Source organism: Pituophis catenifer, unplaced genomic scaffold, assembly GCF_029215685.1.
Source record: "Pituophis catenifer annectens isolate HBS135680 unplaced genomic scaffold, rPitCat1.0.hap2 SCAF_8, whole genome shotgun sequence".
NCBI lineage: Eukaryota > Metazoa > Chordata > Lepidosauria > Squamata > Colubridae > Pituophis > Pituophis catenifer.
Window position 1 is genome coordinate 62,498,207 of NW_027256888.1, and position 26,772 is coordinate 62,524,978.

Genomic DNA, 26,772 nt, shown 5'->3' on the forward strand with positions numbered 1-26,772 from the left:
TTATATGACTAAAATGAATTCTCTGAAGCAAGAAATGTTTTCTTTGGTATTTTGATGACTAGAATATCTTCTTAAAAGAGAAGTGGGAAAGAATTTTAAACATCTAACACGGTAATTTTCTTTTGTGATTTTGGCTTCATTCTACAGTTTGCAGTGTGAGCCCTGAAAAAATGTCCAAAGCAATTTTATAGAAAGATGCTTTACCTTTCATGACTTGGCTTCTTTTTTCTCCCCTTCCCTTTCCCTTCCCCTTTTTCTTTGGGACAAGGATGCCATTATTTTTCTCTTGTACTCTGAGAAAGAGAAATAGCGGCAACAAAATTTTGCTTTGAGGCAAAACCACCAGCAAAATTCTCGGCCTTAAAAAAGAGGGGAAAAAACCACATTTTTTAAAGAGGCAAACAAGGGAGAAAACACAAGAAACCCCTTTCTATTTTGATTCGTTTTTTGTGGTTTTGCTTGATGTCATAGTGGATGGCAACTCATAGCTGACCTTGACTACACTCAGGAAAATGTTATGCAGAGATGGGCCTGGTAATTATGTGCCTGGGAGGCTACAGGGCTACCTCAAGGCTGGAGGCTAGATTGGGAAATAAAAAATATAGTTGCCAAGAAAAGAAAAAAACTTGGAATAAGTTTTTAGAGTTCCCAGGAATCAAATTTGAGGGAGACTAGAATTTTTTTTGGTGGGGAAGGGGCGGGGCTGGTAGTTCAGCTTGCCTTAGTTTGCTCAAAAGCCAGAAATGAAATAAGATGGTGTTCTGTCTGTTATGCTATATTTAATTAAACATTATATTTAATATTTTAAACTAAAGCTGTGAACATTGCAACAGGAGATGTAAGAGTGGAATACCCAAAATGTTCTGTGCCCAACCCGTTCTGTACAAAAGTTACAGCTGTTTTGTAGCGCTCTGTAGCTACACTGAAAAAGGTGTATTTTGGATATTTTGTTCCATAATTTCAGTCCAGATGTCATATGAAATGCAGTTGGTCTGATTTTATTTTGTGGGTGGTGGTGGTGGAGATTAAAACATAAGAGTTCCAATGCATATGACTGTAACTTTGTTGCTGGTATCCTTAAGGTTTATATTGACTGTTGATAGTCCCTATGACTATCATTAAGTGTTGCACCTTATGATTCTTGACGAATGTATCTTTTCTTTTATGTACACCGAGAGAGTATGCACCAAGACAAATTCCTTGTGTGTCCAATCACACTTAGCCAATAATGAATTCTATTCTATTCTATTCTATTCTATTCTATTCTATTCTATTCTATTCTATTCTATTCTATTCTATTCTATTCTAAAAAAAGGAGGGAGGGAGAAAGAGAGACAAAGGGAATGTACTGGGAGGATAAAACATTGGCTAACCAAAGAGGATGCTAAGCTGGACAGTGGAGGCAAAATACACTACCCAATCTATAGCTTCTGAATTTACTCTGGGATCTCTCTGGATTTTATTTTGGCACAAACCTGGAAGTACCAAAATATTCTGGCCTTTGTTTCTTACTACCGTAAGATACAACTGGTTCAACTTCCAGAACACGGTGGATTGTTTCAGGTGTGAAACAGAATATCTTTTCCATTTTATGTACTGCACAGCTGTCATGCAAGACGAGATACAACATGATAGCTGTAATGAAAATATGATTCTACTTTTTAAAGAAATTTACAGAGATGTTTGAGTACTTGAATTCATTTGATGGAGAACAGTCACTCATAATCAGTTTTGTTCTCTCTTGATCTGTCTTGTGGGCACCATAGATTATTGTATATGATTGGAGCAGAATGGATCCAGTGTGTACTTTGACGAAAGATGATGTGATTGTTAAGGCAGGAAGTGCAGTTCCCATTTATAAGGAGCCCATCAATGATCTCTTGAAAAGATGTGAAAATTGTACCAGGCAAAGCTGTGTCATTACCTTTCACTTTGAGACTGAAGGTGAGCCCTCCAGTCCAATTAATTGCCACTTCCTGTCCTCACTGAAAAATGCAAAAGGATTAAAGAATCCACACATTCACGTAAGTACCATTTCCAGCAATAGTTTTGACCTCAGCCAAATAGAGACTTAATTAGATGTACGTATTGTTTTGAGAATCGTAAAAGATAGAGGAAGTGACCTGCTTGCTCTTGTTCCTGAAAAATATGAATATACTTTGATGGTGCACATATAGATCAGCCTCCTAAGTTCCTTTTCTGGCATCTTTCTGACTTTTATGAAGATATGCTTTCACAAGACAGAGATGGGGATAATGGGTGTGACTTTACTGACCTGAATAGCTTCTTCAGAATTTTCTTCTCCGGCTTTGGAGAAGCAGAGTTAATTACAAGATGCCAAGTCACCTAATTTGCATAATTTATAGAGATCTCAGTAAACTCTTGCCAGTTTAGAATTTATTTCTGAAAATAGAATTACACAACCAAATGCATACCCATGTATTTCATCTAGTTTTGGATTTTTCTCTTTCTGGAAGAGATTTTACATCTTTTCAAGCAAAATGTTGTTTTTGAAAGGGTATTCATTTTATATTGTTTATTTACTGAATTTCTGTAATTACTTTTCTCAGTCAATGACTGAATGGCTTAGAATTCAGTTGTAAGATATGATCACTTTCTGAATTGTATTACCATGTTAATCATAAATATAAGTGCAAAACTGCTTGTTAGGAAACTATCTGGGTTTGGGTGATAGAAGTAACACAATCATTAATCATGTGTATATTTCTGAAATAGTGCTTCTGCCACCAATATTTTTCCATTATTTTTGTGGTCCCATAATTAATGCTATGGGCTCGATGGAGAGAAATAGACTAAATCAAACACACTGGAACTTGGTCATTAAATCATATTTTACTGGGAGACCAATGCTTTGCATGTATAAATTTCATAAGTTAGAGCTGAGTTCACCAACTTAAACAGGTTGTACAGAGAATGTTTATCTTGAGCATCTAAATAACATTACCATTAGTAGGGTAAATTAAGGATACATCTAGGTTCATTTTTTAAAACTAGGAAATTTTGAGAATTATGTATTTTGGAATTGGTAAGAGGTAGTTTCCTGTATTTTCACCAAATAAGAGCTACAATTCCAGGAATTTTTGTGGTGATGGTGGGGAATTTGGATCAATAAATTCTAAAACACTCTTTATTGTAAATGGAATTTTATAATTAGGATGTTCTTTATACCCTTTATATGGATATAAATGGAATTTTATAATTGGGATGTTCATTATACTGTTTATTGTGCCATTTATTCTTTCTGCAAACTATAGTAATCCGTTGTGAAGATAGCACAGTATTAAAGAGACCAGGTGGTGTACAAATTTTCTAGAATTCCAAATGTGTAAAGAAAGAATGAAACAATAGAGTAACCTAAATTTGTCTGCCCCTTTCAGGCTTCTATTTCTCAAGAAGGAGATTATTTTCAATTTGCCCTGGAAGCCACAGCCATCGCTCCTTTTGTTTGGTTGGAAGTTGGGAACATCCCAGGAAGATTCAGTGACAATGGATTTCTTCTCACAGAGAAACAAAAACTCATATTCTTTTATCCTTGGGAAACCACTAATGTCAAGGAGCTGGAGAAGTCATTCAGCTTAATATCGCTGACAGATATTTCCTGAGAAAAGAATGGAGAAGAAAGCTACTGGAAACAGGGAACTTTTGTAGGAATGTAACTCTAAAATAAAATGGATACAATGCAGTGGTGAGTTACTTCCGGTTCTGTCCGGTTCTTGCGAACCGGTAGTAAAAGCGGAGGGAGGCTCCGCCCAGACGTCATAATGGATGATCTGTGCATGCGCAGAAGCGCGCACAAGAGAGTAAAGCAAGCGCGCACACGCGCTCCCATTGCAAACCGGTTGTAAAAGTAAGTAGAACAATGGATACAATGGAATGATTGGACATTATTCTCATGCCAGCTTCTTACAGATGTAGCATTACTCAGTTAAGTGGAGAGAAGCCAAGTGCCCTTCTGAATCTCTTTAGAATGAGAGTACTTTAAGTTAGATAAGTACATATCCTGCGAGACTGTGGACAGTAAAATATGTGATACTCTGCATCCCTCTGGTGCCATTTTTGTGAAGTCCAGAATCAGAGCCTGCATCTCCAATGAAAAAATACATTGCAAAAGACCATCGATCTGTATGGATCTCTAGGCACTGCTCCTATTAAAGGAGTGACCAGAGGGAGCTTCCCTCCTGTTTCTTGTGTTGGGGCATTGTAGCTATTATGGTTAAAGTCCTACATGGGCATCTTTCACATGTAATTATAACACTATAGCCGTAATCATAGTTTCCATTGGGAAAATGTGACCATCCTAGACCAGACCAAGTCCAAAAATGCCAGGGAATTTCTAGAAGCCTGGCACTCTGACAAATCAACCATCAACAGACACATAGACATTAACAACATCTGTAGACTATGCAAAAGAGGCAATCAACCAGCCCAAAAGATAAAAAGACTCCGGCATCTCTCCGCCAGTAATCAGCACTCAGATCAGCATAGATTAACTCCAAGGTTAACTTGAGCCCAACGATCAAGTAAGCAATACTCCAATCAAGAAACTGCCAAAGAGCCAACAGTAAACAGCCCAACCAAAGAACCTCTAAGACGGCCCCCACCCACACAGACAGGCAAGACACAAGAATATAAACTGACAGCACTCCTTACTAGCACTGATGTTACCTAGTTAGAGTAATGAAATGTCTGCAATAAAGCAAGCTCAGAAAGCGCCAAGGACCCCTAATTATAATACTATCACAGAAAAATCTTATAGTGGCTGACAGGGGTCCCCAACCTCCAGGAACCGGGCCACTGAAGTGGCAAACATGAGCTCACAAAGCTCCATTTGTGCGAGCTGTGGGCACACGCATGACACCATCCTCTCACTCATCGTGGCTCTCATCCCTTCCTTCATCATCCTCTCATCCCCAACCCACCCCCCATCGTGCCGGTCTGCGGTGCAAGAAAGGTTGGGAACCAGTGGTGTATAAGGATAATATTGCTGGTACAATTTGAAGAGACTGGTGGTTAATAGAGTGGACCTTCTGTATCTACTATTAAAAAGGGCAGATAAGAGATAACAGCATGAGCACCTCTAGCAATAGTGTTGGTTTTTTTGTTAGAAGTAGCAACTATCACTTGTAACAAAGCTTTCAGCTGGACTTAAATTCTGGCACTTAAGAAGAAAAGGCAGGGTTCAGCCTCTTGCTGACCAGAGGTGGTATTCAGCCAGTTTGCACCAGTTTGCACAAATCATTGGAAATTTGGGCAAGGTCGCCAAACCGGTAGCGATGGCCGGCTGGCCATGCCCCCGAACCGGTCCCCTAGTCGCCACTCGCTTGCCCCACCCGCCATGTTCGTCGCCGCCATGTTCTTCGCGCACGCGCATCCCATTGCCTTGCAATTCCAATGGGATGTGCATGTGTGAAGAACACGGCAGCAACAGGAACAGCTTTTTCCCCGACCTCCAGTACTTTTCGGCAGTCAGGGAGGCTTCTTTGCTAGCTCTTTTCTAGCAGTGGCGGCTGGCTGGGGGCCGCCGGAAACTCCGGTCAGCTTGCCTTCCGGACTCTGGACCAGCTGCTGTGGAAGGTAAGCAGCCCGAAGAAAGAGGCAGTGGTGGGGCAGGAAGCGAGGCAAGGGCTGGTGCCGCTAAAGGAGGGGAAGCGGGCAACTGATGAAGGGAGGGCGGGGGTAGATAGGTGGAAATTCCAAAAATTTTCCTACCTTTTCCTGTGGGCGTGGCTAGGTGGTGGGGATCATGTGACTGAGTGTGTGTGAGTGACATCATTGGCCACACCCACTCAGTCACATGCCCCCACCTAGCCATGGTCACCGAACTGGTAGCGAAAATTTTTGAAACCCACCACTGTTGCTGACCCATTTAAAACTGCAGGTAGTTCTTGACCTATGACGACAATTCAGCCCAAAATTTCTGTTACTGAGACATTTGTTAAGTGAATTTTGGCCCAATTTACAACCTTTCTTGCCACAATTGTTAAGCGAATCACTGCAGTTATTGCATTAGTAACATGGTTGTTACGTGAATCTGGCTTCCCCACTGACGTTGCAAAAGGTGATCATGTGACTGGGACACTGCAACCGTCATAAATGTGAACAGTTGCCAAGCATCTGAATTTTGATCATGTGACCATAAGGATGTTGCAATGTGACCATAAGGATGCTGAGAGTGTGAAATACAGTCATAAGTCACTTTTTTCAGTCTCATCGTAACTTCAAACAGTCACTAAATGAACTGTTGTACGTTGAGGACTACCTGTAGTTTTCCACCCTCTGAGATATTTGAATTTGTAAAAACGTTTTAATTTCTTACCCTGTTTTTCTGTCATTCAAAAATGATGCACTTGTCTACCTCAGAAATAGTAACAGGAATCAATTTATATATTTCCATTTTTAAACTTGCTCCGCATACAATATTATCAAATGATTGTGAGACGTTTTCTAGCCATATGTAGTATATAAACAATGCCACAATTCCTCGCAATTTTGCTTTTTATTATAAAAGTAAAATAAAAAAACCAAGCTTAAAAAAAATTTAGTGGCAATTCATCTAAATTGAAATATTTACAATATAAAAAGAATAAAACAATGGCAAACCCTTAAAAGCTTGCATTATTTTCCAGATGAAGTTTTAAATACATTTACATTATATTTTGCAATTAAGTAACCTGATTATTGTTTGTGATTTTGTGCTTCACAGCTTTGGACCATAGTTAACAGTCCATTACATAACTTTCACTGAGTAGGAAGAGAATGGTTAATTATCTTTACTAATGATCTTTCTGGGAAAAAATAAGTGCCATTCCATCTGTTTCCTGAGTCTTTCAGTATACTGGGATCTGGTCTGAGTTTGTTGAAAGGTCCAGTGGATAAACATTTCAAAGAACTTTTTCTTCTGGTGAACGTTGGATCATTAAAAGCTCTTTTCTCTGGAAAAAATTTTTTCCTAGCAATACCATATTTAAGTTACTTCAATTTTGCCTTGTAATGAATTGTCCTGTCCATAGCCTGAAGCCTTTTTCTTAAGATTTATTGATGTCTTGTTGGTAAAAGATTCAGATGTAAAGCTAAGTTTGTGAAGAGAAATCTCTACTCCACTGTCACAAATGCTTTCAGCATCCTGGAATTTGAAATTACATATTTCATCTGGTGAAAGAAAAAGAAAAGTTTGAAAAATGCAACGAGGCACAACACTTTATAGAATTACACAATACACCAAATTTTTATAGAAGGTAATAGAGCCGCCTCTGCATTTCCTAATCCAGAGTCAAGTTTCAGTCTGGGCAGGAATTTTTGATATATTGCCTTCTAATTATTTGCAGGAATTCCATAGTTTAGTAACAGTTTACTCCCTCTGGAAGGTAAATTGGTTCAAATACATGATAAATAAATATAAAATAAATAATGTTTTTGGATAACCAATGCCCTAGAGTTAATATAAATAATGCAGGAAATGCTAGGCAAGTTGAACCAGCTTTACAGTATAAGAGGTGGTATATTTTCTGAAGATTCTTCTAGAATTGCTTTCATGCCAACAGTTGTCCTTGATTCTTGCAAACTGGGTTTCAAGTATTGAAGGCTGCCCCAGTTTCAATGGAACTGAAGCTGTCAATGTTTTCATAAAGTTTTACCACCCTCTGTCTCAATCTTACTTCACTACCTCCATCTTCAGGAATTTTAATTGCTTGAAATGTATTTTAAATGCCACTCCTGCTTCTAAATGGTTTGATTTGTAATATTTCCAATCTGTAACCATTAACTATTGAGGACTGAATGTTATATGAAGCTTATCATGGTTAAAAGTACCTGATGGTGTTAACGCCCTAATTTAGATAGTTATTTGGTATGAAAATTATATGGATATCAATATCCTGCCATTTCTAAACTGCTCAACTGAATTTTTCAGCTCAAATCCTGCATCATCACGTTGATGTTATTGCTGTCTTTGTCCTAAGAAACTAATTCATCTACAAAATGATGAATTCAGTGGTGTTCCCAATCCTGGTAACTGGGGAATTCTGGGAGTTGAAGTCCACAAATCTTGGACTTTGGACAATGAAGTTCCCAAGGTCTACCGGTCTACAGATCTGAATTGACATGTAATTTACCTGCTTGTTCTGTCCTAGGAGAAGGTAAATCACATAATGGAAGAACATCATTTTTGGATTTCTCTTGGCTAGACTGGCTTGACAAAGTAGTTCTTTTCTCAATTATTTCAACAGCCTCTGGATAATCCATTTTTCTGAGGGCATCAATCAACTCATTTACTGTTCCACCAGAAACCTACCAAGAAAGGAACAAAGGTGAAATAATTTGGAAGGTTCCCCCCCCCCCCACAGACAAAATAACCTCTACATAGATACAATAATATCTAGTGAAGGGGTCTCCAATTCTGGGAGTTGAAGTCCACAAGTCTTAAAGTTGCCAAGGTTGGAGACCCCTGACCTAGTGGGAGATAAATTTGTGTATCTTAGAACCATACTTTGCCACTCCGAAAATGATATTAAGAGACAATTGAGTGACTATGCAGTTTAGTGTTTTTTAAATCCTGCAATCTTATTACCATTTAAGAAAGCCATGTAATTCTCCCGTTTTCTCCACTGCAAATATGCATTTACATTAAATGTTTTACATCAAATGTAAAATAAAATGTTTTAAATACTACATTCAGAATGGAAAGAAAACATTTCATTTTATATTTTAATTATAGTCTGTGGATAAAATCACCAAATAGTGAGAATTAATCATAGAAAGAGCTGACTATCTGCTAAACATAGGGGTGCACAACTCCAGCAAAATACTGTGATTACAATACAGTAATGGGAAGAGCAATAGAAAAATCAATCAATACACCAAACAGCAAAAGAAAATTGATATAAAATGGTTTACAGATTATATATGATTCAATAATTACCAAGACAGACAAATCAAATAACAGTAAATGCTGGAAGTACAATAACAAAGAAGAAACATGTTGCAAGAGTTGTAAACCAACAAAAGCACTAGGAAGAAATATAGCAAAATACTCAGAAAATCCTAAAAATAAAGCTTGAACTGAAATCAGAAATAATTTTATTAGGTGTAATTCTAGAAAAAAAAACAAAAAAATTAAAACATTCTAAGCTATACTATATATTGACAGCTGCAAGAACAAATTTGCACATTGAGGGGAAAAAAGCTTGCTGACATCAGACAGAATAGAAGAATATTGTATGCAGAGATGACGAAATTGACCATATATATCCATAATAGAAATCTAATCAAATTTAAGTAGGAATGGGATATACTACTTACTATACTATAGTATACTTACTATACAACAGGACAAATTGAGACACTTGGAATATAGCTTTACAATAAAGATATGAAACTAATAAAAAATAGGTGAAAGGATTCAAATAGATTCTAGTAACTTTAATGTTTATTATAAAGCACATGTATTTAGGTTTTGGCAGCAGTTGGAATAAACAGAAAGAAAGGGGAGAACATTACTAGAAAGTTTTCTCTTAATTCTTTTATTTATGTTTTATTAATGCTGGGTTATTCTTTTTGTATTACTACCAGTGTAGATCTTTCTTTCCTTTGTATTTTATTTTACTAACAAAAATATTTTAAAAATTCAATAACTGATATGGAATCTATGATTGCATTATCTTAATGGAAAGTTAGGTCCAGATTTAGCTACATGCAGCTGAATGCAGGAAGCAGAATTCTCATCCAAGCCTCCAGAGAGAGATTTGTTCAGCCTTTCAAAAAATGTTGCATAAAGAATGTAAGCAATGATGAATGCAGTAAGTTATACAGGTAGTCCTCAGCTTAATGACCACTTATTCAGTGACCATTCAATCTTGCAATGAAGCTGAATGAAGGAATTTACAGTGCCTCCATGATCACATGATCACAATTTCTGGCATTTCCTGCCAACTTCCCACAAGCAAAATCTATGTGGAAGCCATCAGAAAGATCAGTATTGACAGTCATGTAAAGTCCTTGCTTAATAACTCATGTGGTCTTCAAGCTACACGGTCTTTACTCAATGGCAACCAGGACTGCTGCAATAGTTGTACCTAAGTGATGCGGTCATGTGACATTGCATTTTACAATCACATCACTTAGCAACGACAATTCTGGGCCCAATTACCATTGTATTCTGAAGATTATAATGGGTGTCAAGCTCGATTTCATAGAGAAATGCATCAGGGTTGTGTTTGACTTCGGGGGGCCGGGGCGGGCGTGACCAGCTTGATGTCACTTGTGTTGGAGGCATCTGTGGTGGCCCGAGCACTCTGCCAGTGAAAACAGGCTCCCATGCTCCGTTTTTGGCTGCGATGGCCTGCAACCCTATGCCAGCGAAAATGGAGTTCAGGAGGGCTGTACACGGCCCTTCTGAGCTCCGTTTTTGCTGGCAGAGGCACCGCAGGCCAGTACTTTCCAGTTTCCAGAGCGGCCCCGTGGGCTAGGTCTAAGCACCCTGCGGGCCGGATCCAGCCACGGGCCTTGAGTTTTACACCCCTGATCTATAGTATGAAAGACAGAAATCCCTAAAAATTAGGCATTCCAGAATATAAAGAATTTGTATTCAGTAAGTGAGAAGTTCTACATGTAACAACATGAAAGTTAAAATTATGAGATTGTTTAAACACCAACTTGTCAAAAAAAAAAAAAAAAGGTTTTCACCATAGTAAGGCAGTTGAGAGAATTACCTCATAATTATCCAGTAGAGTTTTTGATGGAGAAGGACTCAACCGAAAGGCATTATTTAATATTCCTAGGCCTAGCTTCTGTGCCAACATGGACCAGCTTTTGGTCAGATCAGGAACTTCAAGTAATTTGTACAGCTGTAATTTAACATCCTCATTCAGGTCTTTCATATTGCCTAGAAAAGAAAAAATAAAATCCACTAGCGTGCCATAATTATGGATTCTATAAACTTACATTAAACTATGTTAACTTCCTTCAAATTTCCAAGGAACAGCATACAGTATTTTAAAGTAGCATGAAATTCACTATTAACTACAATTGGGAAATTGAAACCATAAACAACTCCTACATGTATCAAAACAGGTCACATTGGTATTTTTAATTAGAATAAAAAAAAAATTAAATCCCCACTGACTTCCTAAATAAGTTGGCTCCCTGCAAAATAATACCTACTACAGAAAGAAATATCATATGAGTATCAAAGGATTAATTTTGCGGTGGTTCTCCTATCTCTCCAACCGGTCGCAATCCGTGTTGACAGGGGCAGCGGTCGACCCCGAGGCGCCTTGTTTGTGGGGTGCCACAAGGGTCGGTCCTCTCGCCCCTCCTGTTCAACATTTATGTGAAGCCACTGGGTGAGATCATCCGTGGTTTTGGGGTGGAGTTCCATCAGTACGCTGATGATACTCAGCTGTACATCTCCACCCCAGACCATCCCAACGATGCCTTGGAAGTGATGTCCCAGTGCCTGGAGACCGTGCGGGTCTGGATGGGGAGAAACAGGCTTCGACTCAACCCTTCCAAGACCGAGTGGCTGTGGCTGCCGGCGTCCCGGTATAGCCAGCTGACGCCATCGCTGGTTATTGGGGGCGAATCACTGGCCCCCACAGAAAGGGCCCACAACTTGGGTGTCCTGGATGCACGGCTGTCTTTAGAAGGGCATATGACGGCCGTGGCCAGGGGGGCTTTTTATCAGGTTCGCCTGATACGCCAGTTGCGCCCCTTTCTGGATCGGGACTCCCTACGCACAGTCACTCAAGCACTCGTCACCTCTCGTCTGGACTATTGTAACGCTCTCTACATGGGGCTCCCCTTGGGGTACACCCGGAGGCTCCAACTGGTGCAGAATGCGGCTGCGCGGGGGATTATGAGAGCGACGGGGCGCTCCCATGTGACTCCTCTCCTACGCGAGCTGCATTGGCTTCCGGTGGACTTCCGGGTGCGCTTCAAGGTGTTGGTGATCACCTTTAAAGCGCTCCATGGCTTAGGGCCAGGGTACTTACGGGACCGCCTTCTGCCACCAATAGCCTCCCACTTCGCTCCCACAGAGAGGGCCTCCTCAGGGTGCCGTCGGCTAGACAATGCCGGCTGGCGACCCCCAGGAGGAGAGCCTTCTCTGTGGTGGCACCTACCCTTTGGAACAATCTACCCCCAGAGATACGAGTGATCTCCGACCTCCGGACTTTTCGTCGGGCCCTAAAAACTCATGTCTTTCAGTTAGCCGGTCTCTCTTGATTTTATGATTTTATGGCTGATTTTAAATTTTGATATGGATTTTAAATTGACAAATTTTAAACTATGGGCCAAATTTAATTATTTTAAATCTATTTTTAATCGTACTTTATGTATAAATGTTTTATTTTGGCTGTTCACCGCCCTGAGTCCGAAAGGAGAAGGGCGGTATAGAAATTTGAATAATAAATAAATAAATAAATAAATAAATAAATAAATAAATAAATAAATAAATAAATTTTCTTGCTTAAATATACTCTCACCTTGAATCGGTAGATCCTCAGAAGCTGCCTTTGACTTACAGAGTTTGCTACTCAAGATGTCATACACCTGTCAAGAAAGGGAAAAAAAAAACTAGCTAGAGATGAGAAAGTATTGATTCTATCACGCACATTTTTCCTAAGCATTATACTGGTCAGTTGCCAAGTTTAGAAACAATGCCAAATCACAGCTTGCTGTGTCACAGTGAGATTCAAGTTCTTAGGTTCTCTCCTTTACTACAGTAGTAGAACAGCGGAGAGAACACAAAGAAACTTTCTCCAGTTTTGACTCAAAAGTGATTTTAATTAATAGAGGAAAAACAACCCTATCGGTTTAAACTTCTTTTTAAGAACAAAACTCACACAGCATCTTGCTTATTAATTATAGTTCAATTAAAACTTGTCTTTTCAAAGATAAGAAAAACATGATTGGTTTAAAGCATACGCTGGTACTTCTGAATTCTTCATTGTGGCTACAGGAGAAAAGAAAAACGGGAGCTCATGTCCCTTGCTATAATACTAAGCTGTGATATAACATTAAAATATCTTTGTAACAACATACATAATTTACTTTGCATTTGATACAGTTAATCCACTTTGAAATATCCAAATCACAACTACTTTTTAAAAACAGTATTTGGATAAGGGGTCCTTGGTGTTCTCTGAGCTTGCTTGTTTTCTTGCAGACGTTTCATTATCCTGACTAGCACTGATGACGTTACCTTAGAGTAGGTTAATGAAACGCCTGCAAGAAAAGAAGCAAACTCAGAGAGCATCAAGGATCCTTCATTTCAACCCTGAGCTACAAGTATTCTCCTTCATTGGTACACTATTTGGATTTAAATTCTACAAAACTTTTCTTTGTCCCTTCGAGCCACTGTTGACTCCTGGCAACTACAGCTAGTCCTGGACTTACAACCATTTCTTTAGTGATCAGAACTTATGACCTATTTTCATACTTATGACCATTGCAGTATCCCCATGGCCCTGTGATCAACATTTGGGCAACTGGCAAGTATTTGCAATGGTTGCCACATCCAAGAGCCTTGGTGGCGCAGCAGATTAAAGTGCTGTTAAGTAACAGCAGCTGCCTGCAATTACTGCAAGTTCGAATCTCACCAGGCTCAAGGTTGACTCAGCCTTCCGTCCTTCCGAGGTAGGTAAAATGAGGACCCGGTTTGTGGGGGCAATAAGCTGACTTTGTATAAAAAAGAACACCGCTTTGGGGGGGGGGGGAAGCCCTACTAAGCAGGTATATACAAAAGTATGAAGGCTATTGCTTAACGCATTGTAAGCTGCCCTGAGTCTCCGGAGAAGGGCGGCATATAAATTGAACCAATAAATAAATAAATAAATGTGATCACCATTTGAAACCTTCCCAGCTAAGCTTCCAGCAAAGTCAAATGGGAGAAGTCAGATTCACTTAACAATCACATGATGCACTTAATAACTGCTGTGATTCACTTAACAACTATGACAAAGAAGGTTGTAAAATGAGGTACAACTCGCTTAACAACTGCCTTGCTTAGCAATGGAAATTTTAGGCTTAATTGTGGTCACAAATCAAGAAATATCTGTAAGTGCCTGAAATAATCCCTACATTTTCCTTGACAGGTTTTCAGAAGTGGTTTGCCTTGGTAGGGCTGAGAGCAGGGGTGAAATCTAAAATTTGTTACTACCGGTTCTGTGGGCGTGGCTTGGGGGGGTAATGTGACTGGGTGGGCGTGGCCAATTTTTTTTTAACTTTTAAAACCATTTTTTCTACAACCTCTTCGGCGAAGAGATTGTAAAAAAAATGCTTTCAAATGCCTCTGATGATCCCAGTTGAGTTGCCTGATCATCAGAGGGTTTTTTTAACTCTCTGCCGATCAGGCAACTTAGCTGGGATCGTCAGAGCCATTTAAGAGAAAAGCCTCTGATGACTGTGCGGCTCAGCTGGGCATGGGGGGGCGGTAGGGATTTTTGCTACCGGTTCTCCGAACCACCCGCCTCCATCGCTACCGATCGGGAGATCCGATCCGAACCGGGAGCATTTCATCCTTGGCTGAGAGAGTATGAGTTGCTCAGTCACCCAGTTGTGCCTAAGGTGGGGCTAGATCTCCTCAAACCTTCTGCTCTTAGTTATAAAAACATTGCTAGTATCGCCTGAAATTAAACCACAATTTTAAATATTTTTATTTTAAAAAAAGTAAGTTCATACATGTCAGTTTTCAAAACTAAATAACATCTTAAAGTGTCCCACAGGTGCTTTTTTCAAGAGGCAACTGGACGACTTTCTGGTTTTTCTTTGAAGACATTTCGTTTCTCATCCAAGAAGCTTCTTCAGATCAGAAAGTCCAGTTGCCTCTTGAAAAAGCACCTTTGGGACAACCATGACCTGGATGACTGAGAATCTCCATAGACAACCTCCTAAGGGAGGGCCGGATCAGCATTGTAGTTCTCCTCCGTGGGCCGGCTGCAGAGGGGATGGGACAGACATCTCCTGCAGCACTGTTGGCCAAAATGGAGTGCAAAATGTCCCCCATGCTGTTTTGGCTGGCAAAGTGCTGCAGGAGGCTGTCCAGGCCAAAAATGGGGCATGTGGGGGGCGGCATGTGGCCTCCCCGCACCCGTTTTGGCTGCCAGAGGCACTGCGGGCTGGTCCTTTGCTATTTCCAGGCTGGCCCTGTGGGCCAGATTTAAGCACCCAGCGGGATGGATCTGACCCACTGGCCTTGAGTTTGACACCCGTCTTAAGATGTTAGCACTGACTGTATCATTGTAAACATAGAATGAGAGTCACTTATAAGAGTCATTGTGCACTGAGAATTGCCCTTCAGATATTGCTGAACTATAATTCTCCACCACATCCTTGAGCACTTAATCTATTAGAAAACCACAGATTGTCCAACTTTTTAAAAAGGGAAAATATCTGTTTAAAATGAGCCGAAGAAGAAAAAAGGAATAAAGAAATGTTGGCTTTTGAAACAAGTTGTCAGCGATCACTTGCCTCCCAGCTGGCTGCCATATCCAGAGGCGTTGTCCCAGGTATGATTTTTTCACTTTCATTATCTTTCATATCTTCCTCTTCAAACAACGGTTCAAAATTTTCAATGTGGGGATCTGCACCTATATTAGTAATTAAAGAATATGGAAGAGAGCCCATAAAGTACCTTTAGCATTTTTATTATAATAGTTTAGTTTAATACGTAGGAAATTAAAAGTTCAAGGCACCTAGATATCATTGGCATTGCTTTGGGAATTTCATTTCAATTTCCCAACTTTTAAACAAAATTAGCACATTGACAGTGTTGGTATGTGTTATCTAGTGTACGTTAGCAAGCTTCCAAAAATAATTCGAGTGATCCCATATAAAGGAAAAAACTCAACAGATATTATTTCACAATCTTAGTTGCATCTTCATGTCCAAATTTGGGGCAGAATTGTTTTGATTCGATTTTAAATGGAACTCTTCGTTAATTATCTCTTTTAAGGGTTAGTCATAGTGCCAAACAACAGAACTTGGAATGATCATGCTGCAGACATGAGAAATTCTACTGGAGAACAAGTATGGATTCATCTAAATATCTATCATGGTCTATAACAGGGGTGTCAAACTCGATTTCATTGAGGGCCACATCAGAGTTGTGTTTGACCTTGGGGGGCCGGGATGGGTGTGGCCAGCTTGACATCACTCCTGTTGGGGGCGCCTGTGGTGGTCTGAGCATTCTGCCAGTGAAAACAGGCTCCCGAGCTCCGTTTTTAGGTGAAACTGCCTCCTGCAACCCTTTGCCAGTGAAAACAGAGCATGCGGCCCTCCCGAGCTCCGTTTTCACTGGCAGAGGGTTGCAGGAGGCCATGGCACCCAAAAACGGAGCCCGGGGTGGTCCTTCACTGTTTTCAGGGTGGCCCCGTGTTCCAGTTCTAAGTACCCCCGCGGGCAGGATCCGGGCCCCGGGCCTTGAGTTTGACACCCCTGGTGCAGTGATGAAATCCAAATTTTTTTACTACCAGTTCTGTGGGCGTGGCTCTGTGGCTTAGTGGCATGGCAGGGGAAGGATACTGCAAAATCTCCATTCCCACCCCACTCCAGGGGAAGGATACTGCAAAATCAGATAATGGACTAAGAAGAAGGGGAGAATGAAAAAAAAGATTAAGAGGAAAAAGGGAGAAACATTTTAAAATGTGAATTGTTTAATATTGCAGGGAAAAAACTCCGCCACTGTTGCATTACAATAATACAAAGCATAAGATTGCATATGTATTAGAAAAGCAGTGCAATTTTTGGGCTATAATTTCTAGTTGTATAATTTTTTTCCAGCTAGAACTTTGGTAGTGAATCATGACACAGCCATTATAGACTTACTTCCTTACCTGCTGCTTTGAGAAGAGCTGCCAATTTTGTAGATCCCCTTCCAGCTGCTATGTGAAGTGGAGTGGTTCCATCATAAGTAACGCTGTCCACAAATGCATCTCCCTGGTTTTTTAAGCCAAAAAAATAAATAAATTGCTGTTTTGGCTCGTGACCAGCTTGAAAGCAAAAGCTACAGAAGACAGAGTAAATTGGCCTAAGATCACAGCTATTTTCTAGTCTTTCTAGAATACATGCACTTTAAAATAAGATTAAAATAATCAAAGTGTTCCAGAGCTATCAAATCTCAGGCGGCTTTGTGTTTCTGACTGAAATCTTGTGAGATTTCAGGTAAGAACAGCATGTCGCAGATTTTGATTAAGTCAGGGGTCAGCAACCTGCGGCTCTGGAGCCGCATGTGGCTCTTTCACCCCTCTGCTGCGGCTCCCTGTCACTCAAAATATGTGTCACAACTGCCAATGTGCGACACCCGCGGCATGCAATTTATTGAGCTTTTCAATCCCCCAATAGACCAACCATAGATAAATCCAAGAAAAGTTTCAGAAGAAAACAGAACGTTTAATTCAACTACATATGCTAAGTTTTGTGGCTGCTCAAGAAATAGTCAGGCACGGGAAGGGTTTTGTGGCTCCTGGTGTTTTCTTTTCTGTGGGAAATGGGTCCAAATGGCTCTTTTGAGTTTTTAAGATTGGACTAAGTGAATTGAATGTGATGATCTTCCAACATGTTGGATCTCTCTCTCCCTCTCCCCCTCTTTCTCCCTCTCCCTCCCAGCCTCTCTATCTGTCTCTGTCTCCTCCCTCTTCCTCTCCCTCCCTCTCTCACCTCAAGTAGAAGGCAACCTGCCATGGAAATATTTCCTTCTTCAATAGCCAGGTGCAAGGCTGTCCTTCCAGATTTCTGTTCCTGGATATTGACATCAACACCAGTAGCAAGAAGTTGTCTGACACACTGCATGCTGTTTGCTATAACAGCTAAGTGAAGGACTGTCAGTCCTGTATTATAATAATAAGAATAAGAAAATATGGATAATTCATGTGGCAATATTAGGGAGAGTAGAATAGAAAGCAAAGAATGGAAGAAGATCAGAAAGTATCAAGATCTTAAAAGCAAAGTTGAAAGATTGTGGCATAAACCAACTGTGGTAGTTCCAATAGTTTGGCACACTGTACAAAAAATCCTAGACAGTGATTAGAAAATCTGTGCATTGACAGAATTTCCATGTACCACACAGCTTGAATCCACATATATACCACACCAAAATACTACAATATCCTAGGTCTGATGGCGAACCTATGGCACGTGTACCACAGGTGGCATGCAGCGCCCTCTCTGTGGCATGCTAGCCGTCGCCCCAGTTCAGCTCTGCCACGCATGCGCGCGTGCCTCCCGCCAGCCATCTAGTTGTCGGGTCTCTGCCCTGCATGTGCGGGGATGGGCCGCGTGCAGAGGCATGGGGCATGTGTGTGTGGGGCCATGTGCTCATGCATGGGAGTGTATGCAGGGGCTGCACGCACATGTGCGGGGCCCACACACGCATTGCATTTTGGGGGTTCGGGTGTGCATGCACATTTGTGCGCACTTTGGGCACTTGGTCTGGAAAAAGTTAGCCATCACTGTGCTAGGTTCTTGGGAAGAATTCAATGTGTATGAATTGGCAATTGTAATTTCCCACTGTTGTGTACTAATAACAACAACAACAACTTAGAAAAGCTCACATCCTGAGACAGTACTTTTAACAGCATCACTCTATCCCAGGTCAATGGGAAAGATTCACTAAAAACCTCAAACCTCTATGAAATATAATATATATATATAGGGAGAGTTGCCCTTTTTCTCATGACAATTTTTCCTGAAAATTCAAATTTTAAAAAAGTGACCACCACATTACGTAAAAACAAAACAGGGGCTGTATAAAAAGAGGGCTGACATATTTCAGGACATATTCCTTAACATCTATGACAGAATTGGTCAAAATGAACCACCCCAAAATACCAAATTTCAGATGTGCAGCACTGTAGGATAGAAACAATGGAAACATTAAAGACATGTTTTGAAAGGTTTCCATCAAGAAAATAACAAATAATAGCAGAGACAGACAAGGGAAGAGATCAGTGGTGGAATTTAAATTTTTTTATTACCGGTTCTGTGGGCGTGGCTTGGTGGGCATGGTATGGCTTGGTGGGCATGGCAGGGGAAGGATACTGCAAAATCTCCATTCCCACCTCACTCTAGGGGAAGGATACTGCAAAATCTCCATTCCCACCCCATTCTGGGGCCAGCCAGAGGTGGTACTCAAAATTTCCGCTACCAGTTCTCCAGAACCTGTCAGAACCTGCTGAATAGCACCCCTGGAAGAGATGGTACATTGACATGACATCCTCCTTATCACGGTCTTCTTATAGGTTATGGTCAGTTTTATTCAATCTACTCTAAAGCTGTACAGTTAGTTGTACAGTTAAAGAAGACTGTACAGCTGTTGATGAAGGAGGTGGTATAATAATGTGTTTTGTTTCAAAATGCAAGCATTAAAATACAGAGCTTGCTTGGAAATCTAAATTTTACTGAAACAACGAATAGCTCTTGAGAAAGTAATACGACAGCATTATCGATCCATTAGAAAGATATTCCTGATACTTGCTTACCATCTCCATTAGGAAGGTCTCTCATCACAGATGCCTCTTTGTGCTGAAGCAACATACTTAAAACCACCTCGTCTCCTTGCTGAGCTGCCAAATGGAAGACAGAATTCCCATGGCGATCCAAGAGGGTCACATCAGCCCCAGCCACAAGCAAGGCTTTCACAATTCCTGCCTGCCTTGTTATAACAGCCAAGTGTAATGGAGTCTGTTTAAAAAAAGGAGAAGGGAGAAATAAAAAGGCCATCAGAATTTTTCCCCCCACGCATCTGTTTTTGGATATGTGTAAGTCTATGCATTTGAAGTCATTTTGACTCCTGCCAACTGCCTGGAATTGTCCCTGCAGTTTTCTTTGCAACATTTTTGGAAGTGATGTGCCACTTTTCCTAAAGTTGACCCAGAGCAACTGGTATAAATCTCACCAAGCTAGCTTTGTGCCTAATGCAGAGTAGAACTCAGATTCCCAGTTTCTAACCTGGGGCTTTTAACTACTGTCCCAAACTGGTTCACTTTGCACAAATATACCCATTTAAAACTCTATGAAATTTAAAGTACAAACATGGAACTCAACTGATTAATATGATGGATGCGTAGGAAAACTTGTAGCTTAAGAACAGTAGAAAGGTGAATGTTCAATATGGCTATACAAGAATAGGAGAATGATTAGGATGATTGGATTTAAAAGTAATGATGATTGTCAATGCAGAAAGTTGTAAAATGTTATATAATGTTGTTATTTATGTTTTGTATTTTACTGTTTGGTGCATGTGTATGTTTTTCTTTTCTTTTTTCTTTGTTTCCCTCCTCCCTGTTTTTTGTCTTTTTCTATTATGTTTTTTGTTTTAAAAATGTAAAATATTCAATAAAAACTATTTTTTAAAAAAAGAACAGTAGAAAGGTAATATTGAATGGGTCATATAAGCTTCAGTCGCAGACACTATGTCATCTTGTCAGTTTCACTGTGTCCTCTAATATAGATCCACTGAGGTCCAAAAATGAACTGGTTTGGGTAATTACCTTCTTCCCCATGTTTCCATACCTGGTAAAGGTCATTTCTCACATTGAGAACAGCAGCAGCATTCATGTTTGCTATTACTTCTAAAAGGTTCTTCACCAGTTCCATGTGAAGGTGAATAATTGCTAAGTGCAGGACGCTGGTATCGATCAAAAGGAAGAAAGGAAAAGAAAAGAAATTTTTCAGCAATAATACCAGAAGAGATAAAGATATTGCAAATAATTTTCCTTACTTAGCATTTTTGCAGATTATACAGCTGTGTAGGAAAATTGGAATTCCTTTTCTAAATCCAGACTTTTAGTGACAAATAAAGCTACATATAGTAGTAGACTGAAATTATTATCCTCAATTTCCAGAAAGATAGCCACTGTTTTATTTCAGACAACAAAGGGCAATCTTGAATATCTTTAAAACCTAACATCACGTGAAACGGAGTTGAAATCAGTTCTGTTGAAGTGGACTATCCATAATCAATTTAGGGTATCACAAGCCTCCCTGATATTCTTATATCATTGCTTCTTAATTTGATGGAACACAGTTAAGACAGTTAGAAATATTATAGGTAGGCATGGGATAAATCCTTACAATCTGGCATAAAGAAGTATGATTTGTATATTTAATATAAATATAACCTGTAAACTTAAGAAATAAAGTAGTTTTTTATTAGCTCTCATGATGTGATTTAGGTTTTTTGATGAATTATTGGGTATGACCTAAGGTCTGCAAGACTGAGAAGTGCATCAGCTTGAAAGGGAAATTACACGTTCCTTTAGACAGTTCCCTACTATTAAGCAGATCTTTAATGTTCCTATCTTTAATAGATATTCAGAAGTGTAGCTAGAAAAAGAGATGTAATGGGGAAATAACTCTAAACCACATTTTGTATGTAAGATGGAACACATTACGGAAATCCAACCTCCTTGTTTTACAGTATTGAGACCACAATTTCTTATTTCGTTAAGTGCATTTGGTTCCCATTCATTCATAATTCAAAAAAGGAAAAAGGGTAGGAGAAACAACCGAAAGTTCCCACAACTGCCTATGAAAAGATCCCCTGATGTGGTTCTAACTGATTTTAAAATTGAGTTTAAAACTGTCCATCTCCCTCAACTTATCCATTATTGCTTAACCACTTTTCAAACTTACTTTTTCAGACAATGCCTCAAGGACGGTGAATATTTTTTTATATAAATAATATTTTTTAAACTATTTTTTTAAATAAAAAAACTAAGATCTTTTTGAGGGAGAAAGAGGGATTGGCAAGGCAAAGACGCTAACATAAATGATTTGTTTGGTTTGGTGGAAGATGCAAGAAGAACAAGGAGCAGCATTTTTAAAAAAGCTACACCCAATCTGCACTCCTTTAACTCCCATCATATTTGGTTGTCCTGGGCAAAGGTGATTTCTGGAGAGTGTGTTAACAATTGTGGGGGTTTTTTTCCCCACGTTGTCCTTCTAGCATGAAATGCTGAACTGCAAGTTGGCTCAGAGAATCAAAACATTTTCTCCTGCATGTCTTTTTCAATAGCAGCCAGCCAGATGTCTTTGAAAATTCAAATACATCCCTTGATGATGGAAATCCCAAAAGCTTCTTCAGTTCTGACCTGGATGATTGAGAATTTCCATAGAAATTGATAATGGAAAGTTTCAACTGGTTTCTGACCAGACTAAGTTGGTTATAGAGAACATACAACTCAATTCTTAGAAGCCCTACCCAAGACCTGTCTACTTTCATTCATAACTGAAAGTGCTGCTTATGAATTTATTCATTCTTCTTCATTAGGTCTAAAACATACAGTATATCTAGTTCCAAAGACAGAATTGGTAGCCTGATCAATTATTTCCATCTAGTGGAAATCATAGGCTGCTGGAGTTCAAGCTCATCACAATCACAAAGATAAAAGCTTCCAATGACAATGGAAGTCAAATCTGGTTTTAAAAAAAAAACAACCCAAAGCTGTTACACCTACCCCTAACCAATATTTTTATTTAATTTTATTGTTTTATATTCCATCCTTCAATTCAAAATAAAATCTACTTGTAAAAAAGAAATCCTGTATGGAAGAGCAAATTGTGTAGTTCTTGTTATGGCTAATTTGGCTCACCTTCCTGTACAGATCCATAGTTATTTGTCAAGATATGCCTTGAAACAATGGCCTATGGATTAACACTATGGATAGTCTTCTATCAGAGGCTGGGAATTCCCCAGTAGAATATATTTTCCTATGAGGGAAATACATCTAACTGTTGCCCCATCTCACTTGGCTCAGAGAAGCATAAATTGCATGCAATGAGATTCATTGTGAGCCAACCAATAAGATTTTTAAGAATAAATTAAGCATGTTTATATGGCAGCTTTATGCTGGTCCTTTGAGAGAGGGAAAAACAGTCTTGTTTGAGGCTAAACTAAGTTCCTCCAGGCAATTGTCTCCCTTCACATATTATGAAATAACATATTCAACCTGAAATCACATTCCAGAGAGACTCCGATGATAACAAAGTCTCCTAAAAACTCCCATCCTAAATTTCACCTTTCTAATGACCACACTTAGTCTACATGTGAAAAAGGGGCCGAAGGCAGCTTGAAGGACTCCAGTTTTTCCATAGTGACATTAACCCCAATTGTGTCATTGCTATTAAGAATGTAATGCAATGTAATGCATCTCACACATTAACATATTTTGAAGGAATGGGAAAGGAAGAGGCAACCTCCAATTTTCCAATAGCAATAGCAATATCACTTAGACTTATATACCGCTTCACAGTGCTTTACAGCCCCCTCTAAGCGGTTTACAGAGTCAGCATATTGCCCCCAACAATCTGGGTCCTCATTTTACCAACCTCGGAAGGATGGAAGGCTGAGTCAACCTTGAGCCTGGTGAGATACGATCTGCCAAACTGCTGGCAGCTGGTGATCAACAGAAGTAGCCTGCAGTACTGCACTGCGGCTCATTGAATGCTGGAGTTCAGAGGATTACAAAATGAAAACGTTTCCAGCTATCTTATATTAAATATTGCCAACATACAAAAGGTAATTAACCAACGGGGAGAGGATGGCTGCATTATTTGTGCCTTGTGAACACTGCCTAAGAAAATGGAGCAAGATATAGCATGAATAGAATTCCAGTATGGTAATCAAAACAGGATTTCACAACATGTAAGGAAGAGGAAGCATGTATTTAGAAAGAGGTCATAAATCAAGACTACACATTTTCACAAAGCAAGAAATTGGTTTAATAGAGTATGCAAATCTCTTGTACTAGAGCTGTTAGGAATCACACTGATTTGACCTAGCTCTTTGCAGCAACATTATTACCGTTGGCCACGATGAAAGATCTTCTTTCAATGCTTTATTTCTTTTAAACAATTTTTAAAACATTCTTTTAATTTAAATTCAACCTTCTTTTGATTCATAAACCTACATGGGCTTCCTCCCAGATCTAAGTGTCGGGGAAGTGCTGGTAACATATGATCCTGTCAATTTCTACAGCTTCAAAGTTGACAAGCTCCTAGTTCTTCATTATTGGTTTGAAGGAAATGGCAAGATTAAATATCAAAGACTGATGTTTGGAATAGGAAGAAATGTAGATTCCTCCCATCAGATAACCTTCCAGATATGTTAGACTTCAACTCCCGTCATGTCCAGATAGAGTGTTTCCATCATCATTATTGTTATCTTTTTTTCCATATGGAAATTCTTCAGTACATTCTGGAAGAATAATTGATTTGTATCAACTGCAAGAGATGTTAACTGCAAAAAACTCAAGCCTTAAGGCATTCTGGAAAAAAAGACTGGAATGAGGGATGAGTTCTCTCTGATCTAAAAGCAAAAGGGATCAAAGTCGAAGTGGGGGGGAAAAAACCCCTCTCATCCTGTTTTGAAATGTTACATATAGAGATGAGTCAGATAATTTTGCCTCTTTTTCTCTAAATGAGAAGCACCTACAATGAATCATTGGAATGTAGCCTCATTTTGGAACCATTATTTTCCTTTCTGTGTCATCTCAAGAGTAGAATATGACATCTATTACTTGGGGAAAAAATAAAATATTGAGAATGATACTTCAAAACCTAAACTGGTTTACCTAGAAACAATAGAAAAAGCAGTGAATTTCATGAATTTTACTTTCAGGCTAGTACAGATGGAACTGCATCTTAAATAGAGAGAGAGAAGAGAGAGACAGAAGAGAAGAGAAGAGAAGAGAAGAGAAGAGAAGAGAAGAGAAGAGAAGAGAAGAGAAGAGAAGAGAAGAGAAGAGAGTCATAGACCCCTGCAGAGGATAACTTAGCAAGCATCAATATATGCATTATGATGTTATGATGAATATTTTATCACTCAATCTTCCTTTTCCTCTTCTGCAAAGAACCCTGTACTTACTCTCTGCCTTTACCATGAAGTTCTGTGTACACTGGCCTGAAAGTAAATGTCATTGAATCGACTCAGACTTGCGTGATAAACTGCAACACAACTATAAAAGGGCAGAATTGGCATTGTGATTCTAGAACACACTTTTTTTTTTCATTTGGATATCAGCTGTAGACATCATGGAGAAAAGCTGTTTTTCTAATAAAAAATAAAATGGAAAACACAGAATTTGGGAAATAAGAGTTTTCCCATCATGTGTATAAAAAAAAAAAAAAAGCCATGCCATCATATTCTACAAATTTGCTTTTATGGTATTACATACTTACTTATCCCCATTTTCATCCTGAACAGTTGTAAGGGGGCGCTGTACTGCCAGAAGCATCTTTACATCGCCTGTGACTGCATAGTCAAAAAGAGCATTCGCGTGTCGCTTAGCAAGTTCCATGGCTTTTTCCAAAAAGTAGGCATCTGTAGGGAGTGGAATTATCATTTTCAGTTCTAATGGAAACATACACCCCAAACTTTCTGAGTACCAATCAGATGCAAGAGAATGAAACCTCTATACTTCAAAATTATCCTATAAGACAGGGATCAGCAACCTTAAACACTCAAAGAACCACAAAGGTCCTAACCGGAAGCCCCCATTCAATTCTGGAGCCGACCAGAAGTCCAATTCCCCCATCATAGTCTCTTCCTAACGTGGTGTCCTTTTTCCTCTGCTGTCCTAACCAAAAGCCCTATCAATTGTGGAGCCGACCAGCAACAGGGAGCCGCAACAGAAGGATAAAAGAGCCACATGTGGCTCCAGAGCCGCGGGTTGCTGACCCCTGCTGTAAGAGAACACAGAAATTGTAATCTGAAGCAAAACATTTCATCTGCACACTAGGTAACTCCGTGATAGCTAAGCCAAAATTACATGCAGGATTAACAAAGGTGGAATCTAGTAAAAAAAAAAAAAGACTTCCATAGCCAATCACAAAGCATCCATATCACAAACAGAAAACTGTTAAGTACTAATATACAGTATCTGTATTTCTGGTATTCTCTAATTAATTCAATATACTAAATTATTCAAGAATCTGCAGACAAGTAGAAATGGGTTTGCTCCCAAACTTCTAAGGCTCCAGTAGGTCTTGAAGAGATGAAGGTTAACTGAAAAATATTTACTTTCTTGCATTTTCTCAGTGTGTTTCTGAACAATCCTAGGTTCAAGCAGTACCATGACCAGGTGCAATTGTACAAGGCAGGGGTGGTATTCACTTACCTTCCCTACTGGTTCACAAATCTGCACATGCACAGAGCCTCAAAAACATCAAAAAAATGGGACGCCATGACACTGCACGGGTGGGTGGAGCATCTTGTAGTCGTCCCTACCAGTTTGCCTGAACCAGATAGAACCGGCTGAATATCAGCACTGGTACAATGGTTCTATTTGTATAGACGTGAAATTTCTATTTCAAGGCATTGTTCAAGCCATGAACAATGGTACAGTAGGACAATTCCAGCTGTCTATTGCTGTTTCCTTCTGGCTAATTTCACCTTTGCTTGCTTCAACAAGCAAAGCAAGCTATTCCCTTGGGAAAAGTTACAACGCAGAGAGCTGCAGAGAAACATAACAGCTTTGTCTCTGGTGTATTTGTTGCTGGAATCAAAAGGGCTGGAAGACTAAACAGAAGGCTGTTTACCTGGCCGGACTCAAAGAAGCTACAAGGGCTTTAGATTCTCATGTCAAATAACAACTGACATTCCTCTTTGTTTTTATACAGAAAATCATTAAAGCTGTTTCACTGCCCGGTCATAAGAATACCCACAAAGTTTAAGTTTAAGACAGTTGTTGTGCCTGTTAATTAATGTGAAGTGACATGCACTGTATGCAATTGCATAAAACATTCTTTCATGCACGA

The 26,772-nt window shown here is 39.5% G+C and overlaps 2 protein-coding genes across 2 annotated transcripts in view; one reads left to right on the forward strand and one right to left on the reverse strand.

Annotated features, from left to right (window-relative positions):
• The window catches only part of MANBA (mannosidase beta), a 58,454-nt gene extending 54,532 nt beyond the window's left edge, over positions 1 to 3,922 (forward strand). The window contains exons 16-17 of the mRNA XM_070948431.1: positions 1,767 to 2,024; positions 3,399 to 3,922. Of these exons, the coding sequence (XP_070804532.1) occupies positions 1,767 to 2,024; positions 3,399 to 3,623 (483 nt within the window). The 3' untranslated portion in view covers positions 3,624 to 3,922. The remainder of the gene's footprint in view (positions 1 to 1,766; positions 2,025 to 3,398) is intronic.
• A 2,582-nt stretch (positions 3,923 to 6,504) lies between these two features.
• The window catches only part of NFKB1 (nuclear factor kappa B subunit 1), an 84,507-nt gene continuing 64,239 nt past the window's right edge, over positions 6,505 to 26,772 (reverse strand). Inside the window, exons 15-24 of the mRNA XM_070949187.1 lie at positions 25,195 to 25,336; positions 20,527 to 20,641; positions 19,494 to 19,695; positions 17,674 to 17,843; positions 16,851 to 16,953; positions 15,487 to 15,605; positions 12,501 to 12,567; positions 10,728 to 10,900; positions 8,133 to 8,307; positions 6,505 to 7,170 (exon numbers count right to left, since the gene is read on the reverse strand). Of these exons, the coding sequence (XP_070805288.1) occupies positions 6,986 to 7,170; positions 8,133 to 8,307; positions 10,728 to 10,900; positions 12,501 to 12,567; positions 15,487 to 15,605; positions 16,851 to 16,953; positions 17,674 to 17,843; positions 19,494 to 19,695; positions 20,527 to 20,641; positions 25,195 to 25,336 (1,451 nt within the window). The 3' untranslated portion in view covers positions 6,505 to 6,985. The remainder of the gene's footprint in view (positions 7,171 to 8,132; positions 8,308 to 10,727; positions 10,901 to 12,500; positions 12,568 to 15,486; positions 15,606 to 16,850; positions 16,954 to 17,673; positions 17,844 to 19,493; positions 19,696 to 20,526; positions 20,642 to 25,194; positions 25,337 to 26,772) is intronic.